This window comes from Amphiura filiformis, chromosome 1 (assembly GCF_039555335.1).
Source record: "Amphiura filiformis chromosome 1, Afil_fr2py, whole genome shotgun sequence".
NCBI lineage: Eukaryota > Metazoa > Echinodermata > Ophiuroidea > Amphilepidida > Amphiuridae > Amphiura > Amphiura filiformis.
In genome coordinates, this window is record NC_092628.1 from 53,095,372 (window position 1) to 53,117,612 (window position 22,241).

At 36.1% G+C, this 22,241-nt stretch overlaps 1 protein-coding gene across 3 annotated transcripts in view; it reads right to left on the bottom strand.

Moving 5' to 3' along the window:
* The window catches only part of LOC140148753 (ectonucleoside triphosphate diphosphohydrolase 6-like), a 186,186-nt gene that overhangs the window by 36,116 nt on the left and 127,829 nt on the right, over window positions 1-22,241 (bottom strand). For all 3 annotated transcript variants that reach the window (XM_072170814.1, XM_072170822.1, XM_072170805.1), the window contains one exon: window positions 5,468-6,073. In XM_072170814.1, the coding sequence (XP_072026915.1) occupies window positions 5,468-5,774 (307 nt within the window). In that variant the 5' untranslated portion in view covers window positions 5,775-6,073. The remainder of the gene's footprint in view (window positions 1-5,467; window positions 6,074-22,241) is intronic.

The following is a 22,241-nucleotide window of genomic DNA, read 5'->3' on the forward strand; positions in this document are numbered from 1 at the left end:
TCAGGTTAGTAATTCTTGTACCGCCAAACTTCACTCCACCTTCAAACCCCTCCAAAGCTGTTCTCATTATGTCTTCAGAGTAGATGTTAAATAGGTTTGGTGATAGCACACAGCCCTGTCGTAAGCCTCTTCCAATCTTGAACCAATCTGTGTCTCCACTACTTGTTCTGACTGCCGATTCTTGGTCTTCATATAAGCAGCTGATCAGATCCACAAGATGACTTGGAAAACCCATCTTTTCATAGTTTCCCACATCTGAGGGTGGCTAACACAGTCAAAAGCTGTACTGTAATCTATGAAGCACATGTAAAGAGGAAGTCTATGCTCTCTGCATTTCTCAATCACATTCCTGATATTGACAATTTGGTCCCTAGTACCCCTTCCTTCACGAAATCCTGCCTGCTCATCAGATATTTCCTGCTCCATTTTGTTCTTCATTCTCTTGATGATGATCTTCAGAAGCACTTTACTTGCATGACAAATCAGGCTGATGGTCCGGTGATTGGCACACTCTTTCAAATTTCCTTCTTTGGCAGTGGAATAAATACTGCCCTGCACCAGTCTCTCGGCCATTTCTTCTTTTTCCAGATGATACCACATAGACGCCACATTAGGTCTATCCCTTCTTTCCCAGTTGCCTTCCACAACTCAGAAGCTACATTATCAATGCCAGGTGACTTAGCATTTTTCATTTGTTCCATGGCAAGCTCAACTTCAGATCTCAATGGTGGAGGTTCTTCCTCACTCGTTTCACACTGTACATACACCTTGTCATCTTGTGCCTCAAACAGCTGGGAACTATACTGAACCCATCGCCTTTTGATGTCTACACTTTCGGTAAGAGTGTTACCTTTCTCATCATTTATAACATCCATCCTGGGGTCCACTTCTTGGTAAGTTCTTTGGCAATACCAAAAGCTCTTTTTGAGTCACCCTTACATCTTTCCATTTCCACACACTTCCTTTCGATGTAGTTTCTTTTGTCCTCCTTAACACTTTTGGAGACCTCTTTGTTTAAGCGTGCCCATTCTTCCTTTCCTCCATCTGCCTTTGCTCTCTTCCTGTCATCAGCTAGGTTTAAGGTCTGCTGAGAGATCCACGGCTGTTTCCGTTTCATCTTTCTAGGGATGTACTTCTTTGCTGTGCTCTGGACTGCTTCTTTCATGTCTTCCCACAATTCATTTGGGGTCTGCTCCTCTTCATTAACTTTCAGTAACTCATCAAACCTGTTTTTCACATCTACTGAATATTGAGTGGGAATGTTGTCAACATCATACCTGGTAGGTGGTGCATTGTCTCTCTTAGCTCTCAGTTTTAGTTTTACTTTGGCTACAAGTAGCTGATGGTCACTACCACAGTCAGCGCCTGGTCGTGTCCTGACATTTTGGAGTGATGTTCTCCACCTCTTCCTGACCATGATGTAATCGATCTGGTTTCTTGTTCTATCTCCTGGGCTCATCCAAGTCCACAGTCTCCGTGGATGATGCTGAAATAACGTGTTCCCAATGACTAGGTTATTAGCTTCACAAAATTCCTCCAGTCTGTCTCCACGTTCATTTCTGATCCCAAGTCCATATTGGCCTATACACCCAGTTTTCTCCTTCATTTTGCCAATCTTAGCATTCCAATCCCCCAGTACGATGAGTAAGTCTCTTCTAGGTATACTATCCATAACTCCTTGTACCATCTCATAGAAGTCTGTCATCTCACTCTCTGATGCATCTGATGTTGGTGCATACACTTGTATGATAGATATATTTAAAGGATGTCCTTGCAGTCTTACAGTCATCACTCTTTCATTTATTGGATTATATCCCAAAACACACTTGGCTGTGGTTCTTTCTATTATGAAACCCACACCTCCACGTTTCCTTCCAGTATCTTTTCCAGAATAGATAAACATACTTCCATCATCTGTAGTGAACCTCCCTTGTCCAAGCCACCATAACTCTGTTACTCCTAGGATCTTAATATTGTTTGCAACCATCTCCTTCTCCACAACTTCAATCTTTCCTCCTGACATACTGCGTACATTCCATGTAGCAATATTTATTGGCTTCCTTAAAGGGGTGCTGTTCCTTTCCTTCCTGGGACCGTCAAGAACAGGACTTCCTGTAGCAGGCTTTAATCCTGATCTGTCATCACCAACAGGTGTACTCTGAGCAGCATCTCTCTCTTCCCCAGTATCCATTGACGTATCTTCCGGCCTGCGGGTCGCACCTTCCGATACCATCGTTTTCTTTTGACTTTGTACTCTCATGCTTACATTCAAGGCCAAATAGTACGGTGGGTGGCCAGGTCCTTCCGTACCAACAGTAGAGGGCCATTCCTGAGTTCTTACAGTACTAGCCTCCTCTTGACACAAACCATCTCCCTGGATGCCAGATGTGAGCTTTGTGTAATTGTGTTTTGTCGTTGACCATACGGTTGATTCCTCCGGCGCAACACATACATCAATGCTGTTGACCATTGACGACTATTTAAACCATAGCTAGTATTCGCTATTTACCCATAGCTGGGTTAAAGAAGGTTCACCCTACGAAAGTGTCCCTTCCTTCTGCCTACTCATACCACACTGGCGAGATAACATGGTAGAGGCTGGATGAGCTCCGAGTTGGAAGAGAGGAGTTCTTGAAGTCAGCTCTTGCTGTTATACTGACAGGGGGTCTCAGCGCCCCCTGAGAATCCACATCCTACACAAAACACTATGATTGGGACAGCAAGAAGAAGTAAAAGTAAAGTAAAAGTCACAACACAAGCTGGCACCCACACTAGCTTTTACCCGACAAAAGGAAATGGATGATGTTGTCCGTCTGTGGACAACCTTTTAGTCCACAGTCCGGATTTAATTTGACAGTATCGCCCATTTCCTGATGCCCGTGTGGGGTTACGCTGTCACCTTCACACTGGGGATCTGTGTCCTGTACCGCCAGTGTGATATGATTTATGTACCCATCAGTACTGGAATTCAGCGCCTTTACCCTAGTATGTGGAATAAGAACTCCCATCCTCTACGATACTTAGGACGAAAGCTCCAATCCAAAAACAACACCAGACAAAAAACAAACTACCAAGCCAACTAACTTGGCTCACCTTTCCTAACCAGCTGTGTTGCGAAAGGAAGTTTTAAGGTAGAGAAGGTAGACAGATAGAAGGATGAAAAAATAGAAAAGGATGAAATATAGAGTAGTGTAGGTAGGAGCATCCAAAATGGGACAAGGTGTAAGTACCCAATTGGAAAAAATCCAGCATAGATGGAAAGAGTTGGCACAAGTGCCAAAATGCTGGGAAAAGGTAGTTTTAAGCTCCTCGACACTGGGATAAGGTGTCTCCCTTTGACGACTATTTAAACCATAGCTAGTATTCGCTATTTACCCATAGCTGGGTTAAAGAAGGTTCACCCTACGAAAGTCACAGCATAGTAGTAATAATAGTAGCATAATTATAATCAATTAATTCATTTTGGTATTATTGTCCTATGAAAACGATTTGACCTGTCTCAAACTAAAGGCTAAGAATACAATATGATCTAATATAATGTAAATGCTGGAAACAAAATATGAAAGTAGAATTACGTTATTCTTGAAAAACTATCGCGCCAGACGTAGTTTTCATTTTTTTCTAACCACAACTTTCTTTATCCATATTCATATTGCCGACAGGATTACAAAAAGACTATAAAATTTGAAAAAAAGATTTCCTATCTTAAATCTAGGATATCGCTTTCACTGGATATGGCAAAGTGATTTAAGTGCTTAGGGTTGTTATTATAGTATCTTTTGAACCTACGCGATGCCAGTTGTTACAATTATAAATCGGTTTATAGTTCAATCGCTTGCTGATGAACGAATTCTCTTTGACCATTTAACTTGTGCGACAATTTTGACGTTAGAAGGAAAACCCCATCACAATGGTCAGCGATATATGTTGCTCATCGCTTGCAGAGTAACTTTGAATTCAATTTAACGCCTCACCATGGAGCGCAATATTTTTGCTAAGATGTAAAATAAAACCGCAAAATGTAGCTTAAGCGTCCACGTACCCATAGCAGACAGAAGCATGTTTTTTAAGATATTTAAATTATAGACTTGATGCGCTATTTCTACAATGTATCTAAGATGTATAACATTACAGGTTTTTGACCTCTAAAAACTCTAAAATTCAATTTTCTTTGTTTTGTCAACATTGCTTTGAATAAATCCATAAATATTGCTACTCTTGTATCCATATCCTTATTCAGTAATGTATATGCAGTCGTATTTTTAAAGAATGTATTTTGTACTCTCTGTTATCACAGTAAGGTAATACGGCATAATGAAAAAACCCATATTTTTCTTGATATAAACCGTTTCGCGTTTTCTTATTCTTTTTTCTTGAATTCGATTCAAGTTATCGCAATGCAGTACACGTGTATGTCTCTATGTTTCTTTCTGTGAGTGTAAATATATTATATTTCCTTGTACAAACAGAAAATATAAATAAGAAGCGATGCATAGCTTTCATTGTCTTCAAATTAAAAGATATTACTTGATATAAATACCGTACATTCGCATTGCGGGGATGGATTAAAAGAGACACAGTGAGAGAACTTAAAAGTTCGCAGTCTTACGGAAAAACAATCCAAGCAAGAATATTGGTATAAATTAAATTAAGGGTAGACTAGGTATTGTTGGTCGAAGCAAAAAAATAGATTGTCATTATCTAAATCAATATACCGTATTAATGAAAAATAACACTTTGATGTTTTGCAAAAAGTTCATTCTACAAATTATATACTTTGAAAACTTGCTCTCTGATTTATTGTTATTAATCAGTTACGTTTTACAAAAGTGTTGGTGTTTCAGCCCTCTTTACAACATAACTCAAGAACCACGAGACCCACAAAAGTATATCTGTGATATTTGAATTCCTCTACATACTCGCTATGAAATGATCAAATCAATTTTTGCCAAAGCCCACTACCATTCGCAAGATGCTGTGAACTACCAAATCCCAACAGTTTAAAATAGTTGCTAACCTAAACATTATCAAGTTATCCCGTCTCATTAGTTCTACCATCTCTGAACATTGACAGTAGTGGGCAAAAAGTAGAATGAGATGAGGACGAATCCTATAGCAAAATACTCTTCACTGCATGGTTATAAAACGGGTGCCATCAAAGTGACAAACATTCGCTTAATTAAGATTATAGATGTACAATTCTATGAATTTCGTCAAAATACCTGAAATTCCTTCAAGATTTTTTAACTTTTAGTCACAATCAGAGGATAGAAAGAGTATCTTGACAAAAATGGCAATAACGAATAGCTTTCAGGCAGGATCATATCAGTGTCTATTTATTTGTTTTTAACTTTTTCATTCAAAACTGATTAATTTTTAACCATATCAAACCTACATTTAAACGCAGGTTCAAATCATTGTCTATCCAATCTTCGTACCCTATTGTCATATACTTTATTGTTCTTACCTTCAGGTTGTCTCCCAAAATGAAAAACATGTGCCCTTGTTCCCGTAGACCCAACATCAAATACAACAATGTAGAAATCATCTCCATCCTCTTCTATACTTTCTATCGACTCCATAGATTGAAAATAATGTATACCCCTCGTGGTTACTTCATCTGATGATTTTTCTTCAGGTGTGTCGCCGTTGGCTCTACCAGGTTTATCATCCGCAAATATCCCAACTGAAAATACGGTAAACGCCATAAGGAGTAAGATGGTAACAATGGCGGTTACAAGATGAAGCGCTGGTGACCTTTTAATGATAGCCATTTATGATGATACCAAGGTTGTCTATTCCAATAGAGATACAAGTCTAGAGGAACATGAAGACGGTACAACTTAATTACTCCCGAATTCAACAGTGTGGAAGTGAGTTGGAAAAATAACGCCAATAAAGATGTGTCTACAGAGACATAAAGCTGGTGCAATTTAATTACTTCCAAATTCAGCACTCCTGGAGTGGGTGGCAAGACAGTGTAACTGCTTCATAGCGGAGATGACAATGACACAAAAAGCGTAGCGAATGCAGAATGAAATCCATATGGGTTCAAGATGAGACGAGCATAAATCTGTAAGAAATAAGAATATGAAATGTTTATGATCTTGTTTTGGAGTAGCAATGCAAGATTAAGGATAACCTGTGCTGTATGTGGCGCTTTTGCGCTCGGAAGGAGATATAAGCTAATGTAGCGTGTATTGAAGTAATTACATTTTGGTTCTCTGGCGTAAACTCGTGCATATCGTATCGGATACTTGTCATAATATTAAGTTCATACACACGCTTTAGTATCTTCCTGGTTGGTTGGTTGCGGGAGGTAAATAAAATTTGAGATCTTTTCAACTGCGTGGGCAACAACAATGGAGCTGCTCAACGAGATGAAAAGAATTTCACTTGTTATTTATCTCCCTGAAAAGATGACCATGAAAACGATTTAATTTTAGTTAATTCGATTTTGGTTAAACCAGAAATAGCATAGCTTTGGATAACCTAAGTTTTGAAACATCTTTTTCCATGTGAGTTAAAACCTGCAACTTCAAATGAGAACCAACTGAAATTGTATTTCTCAATCAACGTTTAAGACATAATGGAAATAATAATGCAAGCCCTTTTGGGGCTTGGTATGCTATACACAAGGTGATGAACTTGAAACCCAGCAAGCAAAAGCGTCTTTGTAACATTTTCAAAGTGAGCGCGCAAAAGTAACCTGACATGTTTCCATAAGGTTTGCAACTAATATTATTTAAACGTAAAAAAAGTTTTCTTTTGCACAAATCTTGTATTGTAATATATTTTTATAAAGACGACAGTGACTTTTTTCAAAAAAATGTTCTAAAACGTTAGGTTTCATTATCTTTATATAACCCAACATTTAAATGTAAAAATGTTTCAAAAAGTTCTAAAATATTTTTGTGTTTGCCGGGAGCTCAATTTTGGGGAATACAATACAATACAATACAACTGAAATTTATATAGCGCCTAAAACCAAACAATTGTACTAAGGCGCTGATAAACACTTAAACCAAATAAAATTACAGTCCATAGGCAACATTAAACAAATGGCATTTCAAGAGTCTTTTGAAAATGAGAAGAGAGTTTGCATTTCTGATATGTTTCGGTAGCCGGTTCCATTGACGAGGTGCGTAGCATGTAAAAGCACGGTCTGCAAATGTTCGGTGGTGAGTTCTGGGTTCGAATAATAGTGGTGCAGAGGAGGAACGTAACGGCCTGCGGTCAGTCTGTATCTGGAGCATGCTTGAAAGATATTCAGGAGCCTGTTGGTGGAGAGATTTGTATGTAAGAACCATGATCTTAAAGTCAATTCTTTGCTTAACAGGCAACCAATGCAAGTTGATGAGATCGTCAGAGATGGGGTCGTATTTTCGCTTTCTGGTGATCAACCTAGCTGCAGTGCGTTGAATGTTCTGGAGTCTTTTGAGGAGATTGTTGTTGATACCTGCTAACAAACTGTTACAGTAATCGAGTCTAGATGTGACTAAGGTGTGAACAGCTAATTTGGCGGAGTCTGTGGTTAACATTTTCCTCGGGGAAGGTTTCAGAATTTTACTTCAGAAGTCATGATGGTGGTGTGAAAAGGAACACATGGCTCTAATCGATGAAAAAGTAATATAAATAATTAATATAAACATTAACGAGTTTTCGGCTCATCTATTCTTGTAATATTGGGATATACTCGTATTATGTAAATATAATGGAAAACAAGTCTTGCAGAAGTAGGTGTACAAGTTGAATTCCTAGGCAGATGCCCTTAAGATGGTACTACACCCCCTGATAAATTTTGTGACTAATTTAGCATTTTTCTCAAAAAATGACTACACACTGGTACCAAACAAAAGTTATGTATATTATAGGGGCAAGAAATCCAATTACTTCACTGAAATTTCAGTGATTCAAGACAAGTGGTTCATTATATATGTTAAGAAATGAGGTACATTCTAGCGGTACTTCTTTTCTTATCATAAATAACGTACCGCTTGTCTTGAGTCACTTAAATTCCTATGTAATAACTGGATTCCTTGCCCCTATAATATACATAACTTTTGTTACCAGTGTGTTATTATATTTTGAGAAAAATGCAAAAATAGTCACAAATGTATCAATGGGTGTAGTACCACCTTAAAGATGCATAAGTCTATTTTTGTAATCTTTACTTTTCAAGAAGCTGTCAAAAGCGATTTAAACAGGTCAAGCTATTAAGTTGCAGTCAAAAAAATTAATGATGTGTAACAATAATTGACAACATCATGGAATCAAAGCATAATGTAAGTATTTTTCCGAGATTTGGCAATTCAAATAAGAATTAAGCATAAAGATCAAGAATCTAACATGTAGGGCACTCTCATAAAGGCCAGCCTTTATTATTGCAACGGTGTGATGAGTAAATACAGGTAATCAATCATCCCGACCCTTAACAAAACACATCAGTGACAGATTAGAATATTAACACAAAATTGTCCGATTTATATAAAAGCACAAACTAGTAGTGATTATTAATGAACCATTTTATAAAGCGAGTTTGCTAATGAAGCTTTTCGGTGAGTTCTTAGATTGAGAGTGTATTAAATTAACATTTAATATATTCTCATTAAGTAATTTAAGTTCACGTTGGTGACCTCATTTTTCAATTACTCAATCCTAATTTCGTCTGTCGTCTGCTTCTTTGTCTCCTGCTCCACCTCATTTGTTTTCTTCTGTTCTTCTTTTTCTGCCACCTCTTACATTCATTCTTCTTCTCCTTCCCTCCTTAGTCAATTATCATCCCTTCTAACATTACATGGATATGAATAACTATAAACAAATGACCAGCCAATTCGGGCAGTCATGCACGTAGAAAATCTGACCATTCATTGATGACAGTCCCAGAAATGAAGATTGATGATCGACAAAAGGCCAAAGTAGGCAATTGGAATTATCCCGTCAAATCAATCTTTAACCCACGCCTGTGTGCGAAAATGTGGAGATGGGCAGAAAATGATGAGGCAGACAGATTAATCTTTTTTATTTGTTTCATCGTTTTAAAAAGTCAATACAACCTTATTTGCCATGTTTTTAGTAGGACACATTCTGCAATTGATTCGCTGTCAACTATTCTAATCATGCTAATGGTTATAGGCAGTAATACGATCGTATATTGGTTTCTTTTTCTTCTTTATCTTTTCATGCAATTTACTGTTTCCTCTTTTTCTTTTATCTTTGATAAAATGATTTCATTCTTGTACAGGCATGTATAGTACTACTTTTTCATTGCGTAAAATCATTTCCCACTGTAAATGGATAACTACGTACTTTGGTGGTTCGGGAAATAGGATTATTTTCTATTCTTTTGTAATGATTACAACACTTCTCTAAACAGGAAAGGTAAGGCTTACTGAGTTTGGCGCATTTTGTATGAAAGTACCTGCTCATTGATGAAGGCTAAGACAGCTCTGTTCAGTTGCAAACGAAAGAGATCATTGCCATCGAGATTGAATGAGAAGACAGATAAAATCTTAGACTTTAATTTCCTCCTGGCAGTGTATTTGTGTGATTTTGTGAGCATATAGTGATTGATGGGCTTTCAAACACATAGGAGATATTGAACGATGTGTCCTCCAATAGCTAAAACATTTGCCAGAAAGCCTGGTTTCTGGGACGTGGCAAATCGAGAAACTCATCCATTAAATCGTTGTTTTTGATGCTTAAGGTGTCACTATCTTCCGTTTTTTTCTATCTAAAGATGAGACAAACATGCAAAATAAGCCTCGCTATCATGATAGCCCGGCATGAAATGAAAAATTTTGATTGCATTAAAATAATGAACAAGTAGATTAGTAATTACGCGGTGCGTAAAATGTGTTCCCGCCAGAACAGAAGTGCGACCGTTCTCGGACTGCAATGATTCGTATAATAATAATAAAATGACCTCGATATGACCTCACACTAGTTGACATCACACATGTCACTGAACCCAGGGGTCATTGGTTCCAAGTCCCATCGAAATCCATCAAATAATGTTCAGGAAATCAAAAAAGAAGACAGGACTAACATAAAAAAGATTAACATTTTCTGCACACACACACACACCTCACAGCTAGACACACAGTCATTCATCGGAGCTCGTTTCATAGCCCCCTTTCCAAACTCCCTTTGGCAGGAAAACACTCTAGGAGACGTTTTAAACATTTTATATTAACATTGTGCAACATTTTCTAGCCGTTTCCCTACTACAAATATTTTTTCTCGGTGCACTAAAGCGCTCGAGTACACATATGGCTTGGGATAATCGTAAGGATATTATTTTAGCTCATTTTAACGATGATTTTGACCGACCATCTTACGCGCGGTAAAGGTGGTCGAACAAATATCGAGGATAGGAAAGGGATTGAACGATCATTAGCCAAGTATAAATTGTTGGTCCTTGGTGAGGTTTGTGTAACTTCCCTTACCATGCTTACGTAAATAACAAAATATTGTTACAGTTTAAAATACCTCAATTACTAAAATGAACAATCAAACACTCAATAACTGTCAATATGGTACTAATATGGTACTAAATCAAGAAATAAAATATTTGCAACTGGTTTTCGAACCTATATCGCGGTACACGAATTCCGTCATATAAGGTACGGAAAGCATTCTTAAGGCTTGGGGCAACCTATCTGATATGCTTAGAATATTGCACTCTTCTTTATTCAACAATGCAAATATATAAAGCACTTCATATATAGCAATGAAACGAAGAAATATGTAGCTTTACAAATAACTGAATTTTTTACATCGATTTTCAACTATTTATTCATAAGGAATTTTCTCTAAGTAAATTCAAGTCAGAATATATTTTCAATGAAATCGTACCTTTTATTGAATCACCAAAAATCTATATCAACCGTATATAAATAATACATTGTCCGATTTCAATACAATTTTCGAAATCTGAAAATCCGTCTTGTTGTCAGGCAGTCAGTAAGTACGCTCTACAGGATGTCTCCGTAAAAAACGCGGCCCTACCAATGTTTCTCAGGTATTGTCTTTAAAAATGTTTGCTTAAAATCGTGAAATTAGCATCTGGCGTCGTTGAGATATGGCAATGTCGGCAAAATAAGTAAAAATGCTAGTTCATAAAATTGGTTATCCTGTACTCGAGTAATACATTAAAAAAATAAATATTGGAAATTGTTCACCAAAATTATCATTACAAACTTTATAATGTTAGTCCAATTTAACAAGATTACTATAGTCTGTATATCTTGGTGTGAATGTCATGTTGAGGAGATTTGGCATCTGCATACAGAGGAATGGTGGCCACGCCCTGTTGGCGATGTGGAAGTCTAAGACTGTCAATTACTGTAAAGAAAGTGGTTAAACATCTGATTTTCATGTTGCTTTGATTTTAATTGACTTTGCACAACTGCATTTTTACTCGGTCTACTAAAATAGCCACTGATTCCTTATTAACGGTCACACGCCAGTGATTTTACCGTTATGGGAGGACAAGATGTTGATTCAGTTGTCAACTATAGCATTTTGACCAAATTACCTCGTGTTTTTTAATCTAGTGGCATTTTTCAAACTGTATACTTTATTTTGATACACCCTATATAGGTACGGCGTATAGCGAGTCTAAACTTTACCACGGTTATGTAATCTAAAAGACAACATTACTGTTTACAAGATTAGTATCAATTTAAGTTTACATACCTGTGTGACAGTGAAAAAACAAAAAGGTTTATATAGTTGTCCTCATCAGTAGCTATTATTTATTCCATCTCCAGCCACCTCATTAATTTCCACGGACGTTTGGATGTACGTATTGAAATATATTTATATAAACAGGGACCTTGTATGGAGGGACTGGAAACGGCTTCCACCCATTGTACCATGCGAGTTGCTGGTTTACAAATTATCCTCAGTTGAGCAAGCATGAATAATACGTTGATCATTAGACCCTGGTACGAATCAAGCACAGTTACAACACAGCGCGTGGCTTGTCTTGTACATTGCGAAATGAGCCTACATGTTTGCCTATAATGACAGACTCTAGAAATGCCAACATAAATCTTCAAAGAACATCATCTGAAGAATTATTTCAGTATCGAAATCAGTAGGAATACCAAGCGTACGGTGTACGCATTCCAGAAAAAATATAATTTTGTTTGTTCTAGCATTCTGTATCTCCACACAATTATCACATTTTGTCTTCAAAATCCTATGTAAATGATTTTCCATGCTACACAGAAATTGTGTTCGACAAAGGATAGACATTTTACACAATTTTACATAACTTAAAACGATATTGGACTATTTTGATGTTTTTTTTATATTTAGTAGTAGGGCAACATGAGTAAATAATAAAATTCAAACATAGCGCCATAGATGAACTCCTGGATGGGGCAGCTTTAATTAGCACGAGGCCGCATTGGTATGTAAATAGCGTATTGTTATTTAAATTTGTGCCCAGACGTATTGAGGGTATAGGTAATAAGCTAGTATATTTCGTGTACCATTTGGTTATAACAAAAAATTAGTATCATATTAAATATATTAAATGTATAAACTTTGAAATTTACATGAATTTGAAGAGCAGAGCTTCGAAATCTAGCTAAGTCAGGTGATGTGAAATTCTGCTGCGTGACCCCCTCTGCGTGGTAGAATTATATTCATAAAACATTGAATTTAACAGGTATCATGGACAGCCAACCACGATTTATCAGCAGTTAAAATATATGTTAATTAACAAAGATAAATAATAAAGAAATAGGATTATTTTCTATTCTTTTGTAATGATTACAGCACTTCTCTAAGCAGGAAAGGTAAGGCTTACTGTGTTTGGCGCATTTTGTATGAAAGTACCTGCTCATTGATGAAGGCTAAGATAGGTATGCTCAGTTGCAAAAGAATGAGATCATTGCCATCGAGATTGAATGAAAAGACCGATAAAAATCTTTGAAAGACTTTAATTTCCTCCTGGCACTGCATTTGTGTGATTTTGTGAGCATATAGTGATTGATAGGCTTTCAAACACAGAACTCTATAGGAGATATTGAACGTCGTGTACATTGCGAAATGAGCCTACATGTTTGCCTATAATGACAGACTCTAGAAATGCCAACATAAATCTTCAAAGAACATCATCTGAAGAATTATTTCAGTATCGAAATCAGTAGGAATACCAAGCGTACGGTGTACGCATTCCAGAAAAAATATAATTTTGTTTGTTCTAGCATTCTGTATCTCCACACAATTATCACATTTTGTCTTCAAAATCCTATGTAAATGATTTTCCATGCTACACAGAAATTGTGTTCGACAAAGGATAGACATTTTACACAATTTTACATAACTTAAAACGATATTGGACTATTTTGATGTTTTTTTTATATTTAGTAGTAGGGCAACATGAGTAAATAATAAAATTCAAACATAGCGCCATAGATGAACTCCTGGATGGGGCAGCTTTAATTAGCACGAGGCCGCATTGGTATGTAAATAGCGTATTGTTATTTAAATTTGTGCCCAGACGTATTGAGGGTATAGGTAATAAGCTAGTATATTTCGTGTACCATTTGGTTATAACAAAAATTAGTATCATATTAAATATATTAAATGTATAAACTTTGAAATTTACATGAATTTGAAGAGCAGAGCTTCGAAATCTAGCTAAGTCAGGTGATGTGAAATTCTGCTGCGTGACCCCCTCTGCGTGGTAGAATTATATTCATAAAACATTGAATTTAACAGGTATCATGGACAGCCAACCACGATTTATCAGCAGTTAAAATATATGTTAATTAACAAAGATAAATAATAAAGAAATAGGATTATTTTCTATTCTTTTGTAATGATTACAGCACTTCTCTAAGCAGGAAAGGTAAGGCTTACTGTGTTTGGCGCATTTTGTATGAAAGTACCTGCTCATTGATGAAGGCTAAGACAGGTATGCTCAGTTGCAAAAGAATGAGATCATTGCCATCGAGATTGAATGAAAAGACCGATAAAAATCTTTGAAAGACTTTAATTTCCTCCTGGCACTGCATTTGTGTGATTTTGTGAGCATATAGTGATTGATAGGCTTTCAAACACAGAACTCTATAGGAGATATTGAACGTCGTGTCCTCCAATAGCTAAAACATTTGCCAGAAAGCCTGGTTTCTGGGACGTGGCAAATCGAGAAAGTCATCCATTAAAACGTGGTTTTTTTATGCTTAAGGTGTCAATATCTTACAGGTGAGAAAAAAGATGAGAAAACATGCGGCGCAAAATAAGCCTCAATCTCATGTTATAGCCCCGGCATGAAATGAGAAATTTTGATTGCATTAAAATAATGAACAAGTAGATTAGTAATTACGCGGTGCGTAAAATGTGTTCCCGCCAGAACAGAAGTGCGACAGTTCTCGGTCTGCAATGGTTCGTATAATAATAATAAAATGACCTCGATGTGACCTCACACTAGTTGACATCACACATGTCACTGAACCCAGGGGTCATTGGTTCCAAGTCCCATCGAAATCCAGCAAATTATGTTCAGGAAATCAAAAAAGAAGACAGGGCTAACATAAAAAGATTAACATTTTCTGCACACACACACACCTCACAGCTAGACACACAGCCATCCATCGGAGCTCGTTTCATAGCCCCCTTTCCAAACTTCCTTTGGCAGGAAAATACTCTAGGAGACGTTTTAAACATTTTATATTAACATTGTGCAACATTGTCTAGCCCTTTCCCTACTACAAATATTTTTTCTCGGTGCACTAAAACGCTCGAGTACACAAATGGCTTGGGATAATCGTAAGGATATTATTTTAACTCATTTTAACGATGATTTTGACCGACCATCTTACGCGCGGTAAAGGTGGTCGAACAAACATCGAGGATAGGAAAGGGATTGTCTAGGCCCAATAATTTTTATATTTGTTCCTGCAAAAATATTACAACTGATATTGAGTTCAAATTTTGATGTTTAGATTAGAATACCGATTTCCTTTCTTATTTAGCAAAATCTACTGAAAATCGCATGTTTGAACGATTATTAGCCAAGTATAAATTGTTGGTCCTTGGTGAGGTTTGTGTAACTTCCGTTACCATGCTTACGTAAATAAGACAATGGTTAAAAGCCCGTGAACAACGAAGTATTGTTACAGTTTAAAATACCTCAATAACTCAAATGAACAATCAAACATTCAATAACTATCAATATGGTACTAATATGGTACTAAATCAAGAAATAACATTTTGCAACTGTTTTTTGACCTATCGCGGTACACGAATACCGTCATATAAGGTACGGAAAGCATTCTGAAGGCTGGGGGCAACCTATCTGATATGCTTAGAATATTGCACTCTTCTTTATTCAACAATGCAAATATATAAAGCACTTCTATATAGCAATGAAACGAAGAAATATGTAGCTTTACAAATAACTGAATTTTTTACATCGATTTTCAACTATTTATTCATAAGGAATTTTCTCTAAGTAAATTCAAGTCAGAATATATTTTCAATGAAATCGTACCTTTTATTGAATCACCAAAAAATCTATATCAACCGTATATAAATAATACATTGTCCGATTTCAATACAATTTTCGAAATCTAAAAATCCGTCTTGTTGTCAGGCAGTCAGTAAGTACGCTCTACAGGATGTCTCCGTAAAAAACGCGGCCCTACCAATGTTTCTCAGGTATTGTCTTTAAAAATGTTTGCTTAAAATCGTGAAATTAGCATCTGGCGTCGTTGAGATATGGCAATGTCGGCAAAATAAGTAAAAATGCTAGTTCATAAAATTGGTTATCCTGTACTCGAGTAATAAATTAAAAAAATAAATATTGGAAATTGTTCACCAAAATTATCATTACAAACTTTATAATGTTAGTCCAATTTAACAAGATTACTATAGTCTGTATATCTTGGTGTGAATGTCATGTTGAGGAGAGCTGGCATCTGCATACAGAGGAATGATGGCCACGCCCTGGTGGCGATGTGGAAGTCTAAGACTGTCAATTACTGTAAAGAAAGTGGTTAAACATCTGATTTTCATGTTGCTTTGATTTTAATTGACTTTGCACAACTGCATTTTTACTCGGCTCGCTAAAATAGCCACTGATTCCTTATTAACGGTCACACGCCAGTGATTTTACCGTTATGGGAGGACAAGATGTTGATTCAGTTGTCAACTATAGCATTTTGACCAAATTACCTCGTGTTTTTTAATCTAGTGGCATTTTTCAAACTGTATACTTTATTTTGATACACCCTATATAGGTACGGCGTATAGCGAGTCTAAACTTTACCACGGTTATGTAATCTAAAAGACAACATTACTGTTTACAAGATTAGTATCAATTTAAGTTTACATACCTGTGTGACAGTGAAAAAACAAAAAGGTTTATATAGTTGTCCTCATCAGTAGCTATTATTTATTCCATCTCCAGCCACCTCATTAATTTCCACGGACGTTTGGATGTACGTATTGAAATATATTTATATAAACAGGGACCTTGTATGGAGGGACTGGAAACGGCTTCCACCCATTGTACCATGCGAGTTGCTGGTTTTCAAATTATCCTCAGTTGAGCAAGCATGAATAATACGTTGATCAATAGACCCTACGAATCCAAGCAGCACAGTTACAACACAGCGCGTGGCTTGTCTTGTACATTGTGAAATGAGCCTACATGTTTGCCTATAATGACAGACTCTAGAAATGCCAACATAAATCTTCAAAGAACATCATCTTAAGAATTATTTCAGTATCGAAATCAGTAGGAATACCAAGCGTACGGTGTACGCATTCCAGAAAAAATATAATTTTGTTTGTTCTAGCATTCTGTATCTCCACAAAATTATCACATTTTGTCTTCAAAATCCTATGTAAATGATTTTCCATGCTACACAGAAATTGTGTTCGACAAAGGATAGACATTTTACACAATTTTACATAACTTAAAACGATATTTTGATGTTTTTTTTTTAATATTTAGTAGGGCAACATGAGTAAATAATAAAATTCAAACATAGCGCCCTCGGCGCAACTCGCATACAATCGAAGGTCGAAAAGATAATCTGATAACAATATAGCTTGACAATAGCTATCAATAATCTGTTTCCAGTCCCTTTATACATAAACCACTGATGCGAAGACCCGGTTCGGAGAAACCGCAAAAGAACTCTTGTGTCGAAGGTCACACAGGCTATACCAAAATATAATTTTTTATTATTATTATTATTATTATTATTATTATTATTATTATTATTATTATTATTATTATTATTATTATTATTATTATTATTATTATTATTATTATTATTATTATTATTATTATTATTATAACAATAAAGAGCACTCATAAAATGACAGTGATTCGCGGATCAATTACAATTGATACACAGTGTATTAATCCCATCGGTAATTTTAAACCTTTCTGACTAACGTCATGTCAGAATAATAATGTACACTTTTTTGGCTCTTTTAAAGCCATATTATAACATTTGCTGAAAAGAACGCCCTCGATTTGTTTTTAAATTCTGGTTTTTACACGATTGTAATGTACTTTAGCCAATAAAGATACTCTGCAAAAATCAAGACTTTAGGTGCTGTAGTTTTGTCAAAATCCGAGATTGAAAACGATGGAACCGGCGTTTTATTATTACGATGGAAATATTAGTCGAACACGTATGCACAGTACGTACTGGCGTGCGGGATACACATACACGCACACCCCGGATTGTACCGTATTACAACCGCGGGAGTAACATGCATGAGCGCTAGTAGTAAATTCCAATTTTTCTATGTTTTACCTCACTTGTTCGGCTCAAAATTAAAAGGGGACATATCTCACAGTAAAATCTAACATTTTATGGAAAATAAATACTAATCTATTTTTACAGAAATGTTATAATATGGCTTTAATACTTGCACCAAAATGTATGAAACTATTGAAGAGGCCTTCAGTGTGACAGTGTGCGCACTCAACAGAGAACTCGTGTCAGAAATAGCTTTGGGGTCGTCTTAATATCATCACTTGATTTCAGTCAGCAATATCTCAAAACTACATATGTGACCCGCTCCCACAAAACAAGGAACAAGTCGCTACTCATTTATTTGAGCACTACGCTTTAAAAAGATGATATTTTTAAAGTTCTGAAACTTTTCAAACTTCGATGGTTATTTTGTGGGTGACTAAGTTTATTTTCAAATGCATGAATCTCATTGATGATAGCGAATAAGTGAGAGCACCAATGCAAATGAAATGCATTAAATGAAAACCTAAAAGTATGGACTACCTTAATAAATCCTTGCTATTAAAACGTCAACACTTATTATGCTACCAAACTAATTTTGTTAAATAATGTTGACAAGTTAAATGCTTGTAAATGTTAATAACCATTGATAACCTGGAGCGATTTGCGGGTTGGCGTTTTGAACAATTTTAACATGGGATGTAACTATCATGACTATTAAGTTTTGAATTGGTGATACTATAAATCATTTTATTTAATGAGTTAGTTCTAATACCCACCTTTAAGTAAACATTATCAACATAATTTCTTTTTAATAAAATTTGTGACGTCAAGTGTACTTTGCGATTTAGCTACGATTAATTTATTCTTCTACGGTAATGTATTTTGAGTTCACCATATCTGACGTTAACATGATTAGCTAGTTGTGCTTGAAATCAAACAATAGTTGAAATGCATTTCATTAACTGCCACTTTAAGCATGCCACATGCATAAGCATCTTCGTATACACCCCTACGCATAAACATGCATTTACGAACATAACATACCCCAACATGAACACACATTCATGACACCTATGGATAGACTAATTTACATCTTTACGACGATCCGGACCACGATCAGGGATATCCCTAGATGCCACGATAAACTAACGAATTTTCTGAGGTCATCGTATATTCCCCAAAAAGGTGACACAAATGCACAAGAGAATGCAAAAACATCAGGAAAATCTCTTTAATCTCCCATGCAAGACCATGCTGTACATTACGTTGAGAGGATCAAACAACACATGCGTCTTAAGATTCTCCCAGAGCAGGCCGGTTTTGTGGAAGGAAGAGTCATAAGAGACCAAATAGCAAACACCAGAATTGAATTATTACAGAGAAATTAGCTATTGAATTCAACCATCCAGTCTACATATGACTATTCAAAAGCATTTGATACAGTTCAACGTCAAAAACTGTGGGACACCTTAGTATCACTGGGATTCCCAAAACATGTGGTAGAACTGCTCAGGACACTCAGAAATCTGCTGTAAGAATTACATGTGGTGACAGTACCTGGTTCAAAATCAAGCAAGTCTGTTGATGCGCATGCAGATTATATCATGCGAATGGTCCTCGAGAATTACAACAGCGAATATCTGCTTACGATATGCTGACGACACTACCCTGCCAGCAAGCTGTGCTTGTGAACTTGAGGATCTGATTGAAAGAGTAAGAATGGAGAGTAAAAAATTTGGCCTTTTTCTGAACGTAAGCAAATGCAGGAAACCAAGCAACTGAGGTTATCTAGCAGTTAAACTTCCTTGGATCCATGATTTCAAATGCGGATTGAGATTAGACGTCGTACAACAACATGAACAATGGGAAAAACATCAATGTGCGCAATGCACAAGTTATGGAAGGACAGAAGCATCAGCAAGTCAACAGAAATTAGACTTGTCTCTACTTTGATTTTACCGATCGCAACATATACTCAGTTATGAGTAGATCGACGACGACGACAACGATTGTTCATTTAATTTGTATCCATTAGGGATGACTGAGAATATTCACTACTTTATTTTGATATTATTTATTATGTTATTTTTTATACAATTATGTGTATATTGAGACTAACAAAATAAAGCTGAATCTGAAAATGAACACACTGTCAAACATAATACTATTACATGAAACACATTGAACAGTTGCTGCACCGTCGTCGTCATTTTTATTAAGATTTTCACTCTACAATTATTTTATTCATCTCTAATACACTATTGGGCAGATAAAACAAATCAGCTAAACATCGTTAGCTTTATTCAGTCTTATGCATGCACAGCTACAGCTTGACATCGCAACATCCAAAGTATTGTCCCTACAAAACATTGAAAACGATCCTCGACTAGCAAAATGTCACTAGAGGCAAGCTACTTCATTTTTTGCAAAGTTATTGTCTTATGTCTGATGCCCTTGAGCAAAGTATTGTCATTTTGTGTCTGAAATCAATGAAGTCAACTAGAACTCAATTTGATTCCTGAATTTCTCATTGATCATGTTGACCTGGATATAATATGGACCAGTGAAATTTACTATATCCTTCATGATGCAGTTATGTCTACAGTAGAAGTCACCACGACCTTTGCAGGACTTAAACCCCATTAAAAGCTATTAAACCAAGATAACACTCATTGAAAACAGCTCAACTATGTTACATCAGATCTTCTCTGGTTAAATCCACACACACGTGTGTCTGTTATGAGCAATGAGCTGGTATTATAGTTTCAGTTGGGTGAACGATTACAAAGCAAACGCAAGGTAACAATTACTGTGTGGCCTTTGTTCACGAAATGAGACAATACTGTGCATATTGTTAACCACATTCTTGAAAATGAGAAACATAATGGCTGTGGGCCGTAACACGGTTTGGAAATAATTTCTTCATATTTTTGGTGTTATCTGTCGTTTACATATCCTTCCTAAAACACCAAAGTGCGAATATTTCCAAACATCTAAATTAGCTAAAAATTTAGGACATGTTACAAAACTATATTTTCTAGAATTTTAGAAGAGTACTTTTAATATTGGCCGGTTATTTTTCACACAGCGACGTTAACTAGGCAATTACCCATTACCGCACTGTGTATTGTGTATAGGAAAACGGACAGTAACTGTTCATTCAAGTGAGTTCAAGATCTAGAGACGTACTCGTTTTTTGAATAAAACACATTTGAATTATAAGTGCAGTTCTCTATTGTGTGCATCGTACAGACAATGTAATATTGTATTAATCATTGCATTTTTCACAGCGAGGATTTGTATGTGGTAGCCAACACCATTTACATTGTGGCAGTAACTCTTCAGCCGCTTCACTTACTAAATTTTTACTACACACAAAAGTTGACAAAAACTATGAATACATTATGCTTTAATTGATTTCCATTGTTTTAATTGATTTCCTATACTAGAAATGAGTACAGGTGTGTACATAAAGAGATTCAATCATTGTGTTAATTTATGATCGTTACGAGTCATATTTTAACTCGAATCAAACCAAATTGGAAAGCTTCGTTTAGGAAATCTTAGAGTTACTTACGTTTCGATGACAGCAGTCATGTATCATATCTGGAAATGATAAATGTCTCTTTTTCTAACAACCATAGCCACCGGTAAAGAAGCGACCTGATGTCTGTTCTCCATCGGTACAGGTTGTTATTGATGATGTTATTAAAGCAATCGGATAAGCTGAAGTTTATCGTAATATTATTAGATCAATTGTGCATGCTTTATTTCTTGCCTTACGAATCTTAGTTTTGTATACAAAAACATGATCGACACTGGTCTGCATCTTCAGAGATATAGACTATCCACAAATAGCCAACGTTAAAGTGCAGTATCCAAATCAATGGAAGATGCACATGGGATTCAGTGTATTTTTGTTATTATGTTTTGAAATCAATGCATACAGACATCACCAAATAACGAGAAAACACTTCTTTCGATTTGTTGGACTCTTTTTTTCTTACTATTGTAAGACAAAATAATGAGGTAAAAGAACTGTGTGGCTCTATGGGGGATTGGCGAATAAAACCCGGGATCTGATCAGCGGTTTTATTCAAATACTCTTAAATTAGACTACAATTAAAGCACTTCAGTCTTAGTCTTTCGCATGGTATTTAAGTATACCATTGGGTATTACAATCTTATACAAAGTAGAAATTTGAAACAAAAATCATGGTGTTCTTGTGAGCAAATCACACATTATTGCTTTAAACTGTTTGCAAATGACCAATAATGTGGATCATTAAATGACAACAAATGTGGAATCAACACTAAAATATAAACACTTTACCAGATAAGATTTGCCATTTCATTGTAAGCATGAATTTCAATAAGTGTAAAGAGCAGGATCTAACATGTAGGGCAAAAAACGGTGTGATGATTAAATTTCAATAGGTTATCAATCATCTTGTCCCTTAACAGAACACATCAAATGACGGCTTAGGATTTAACACA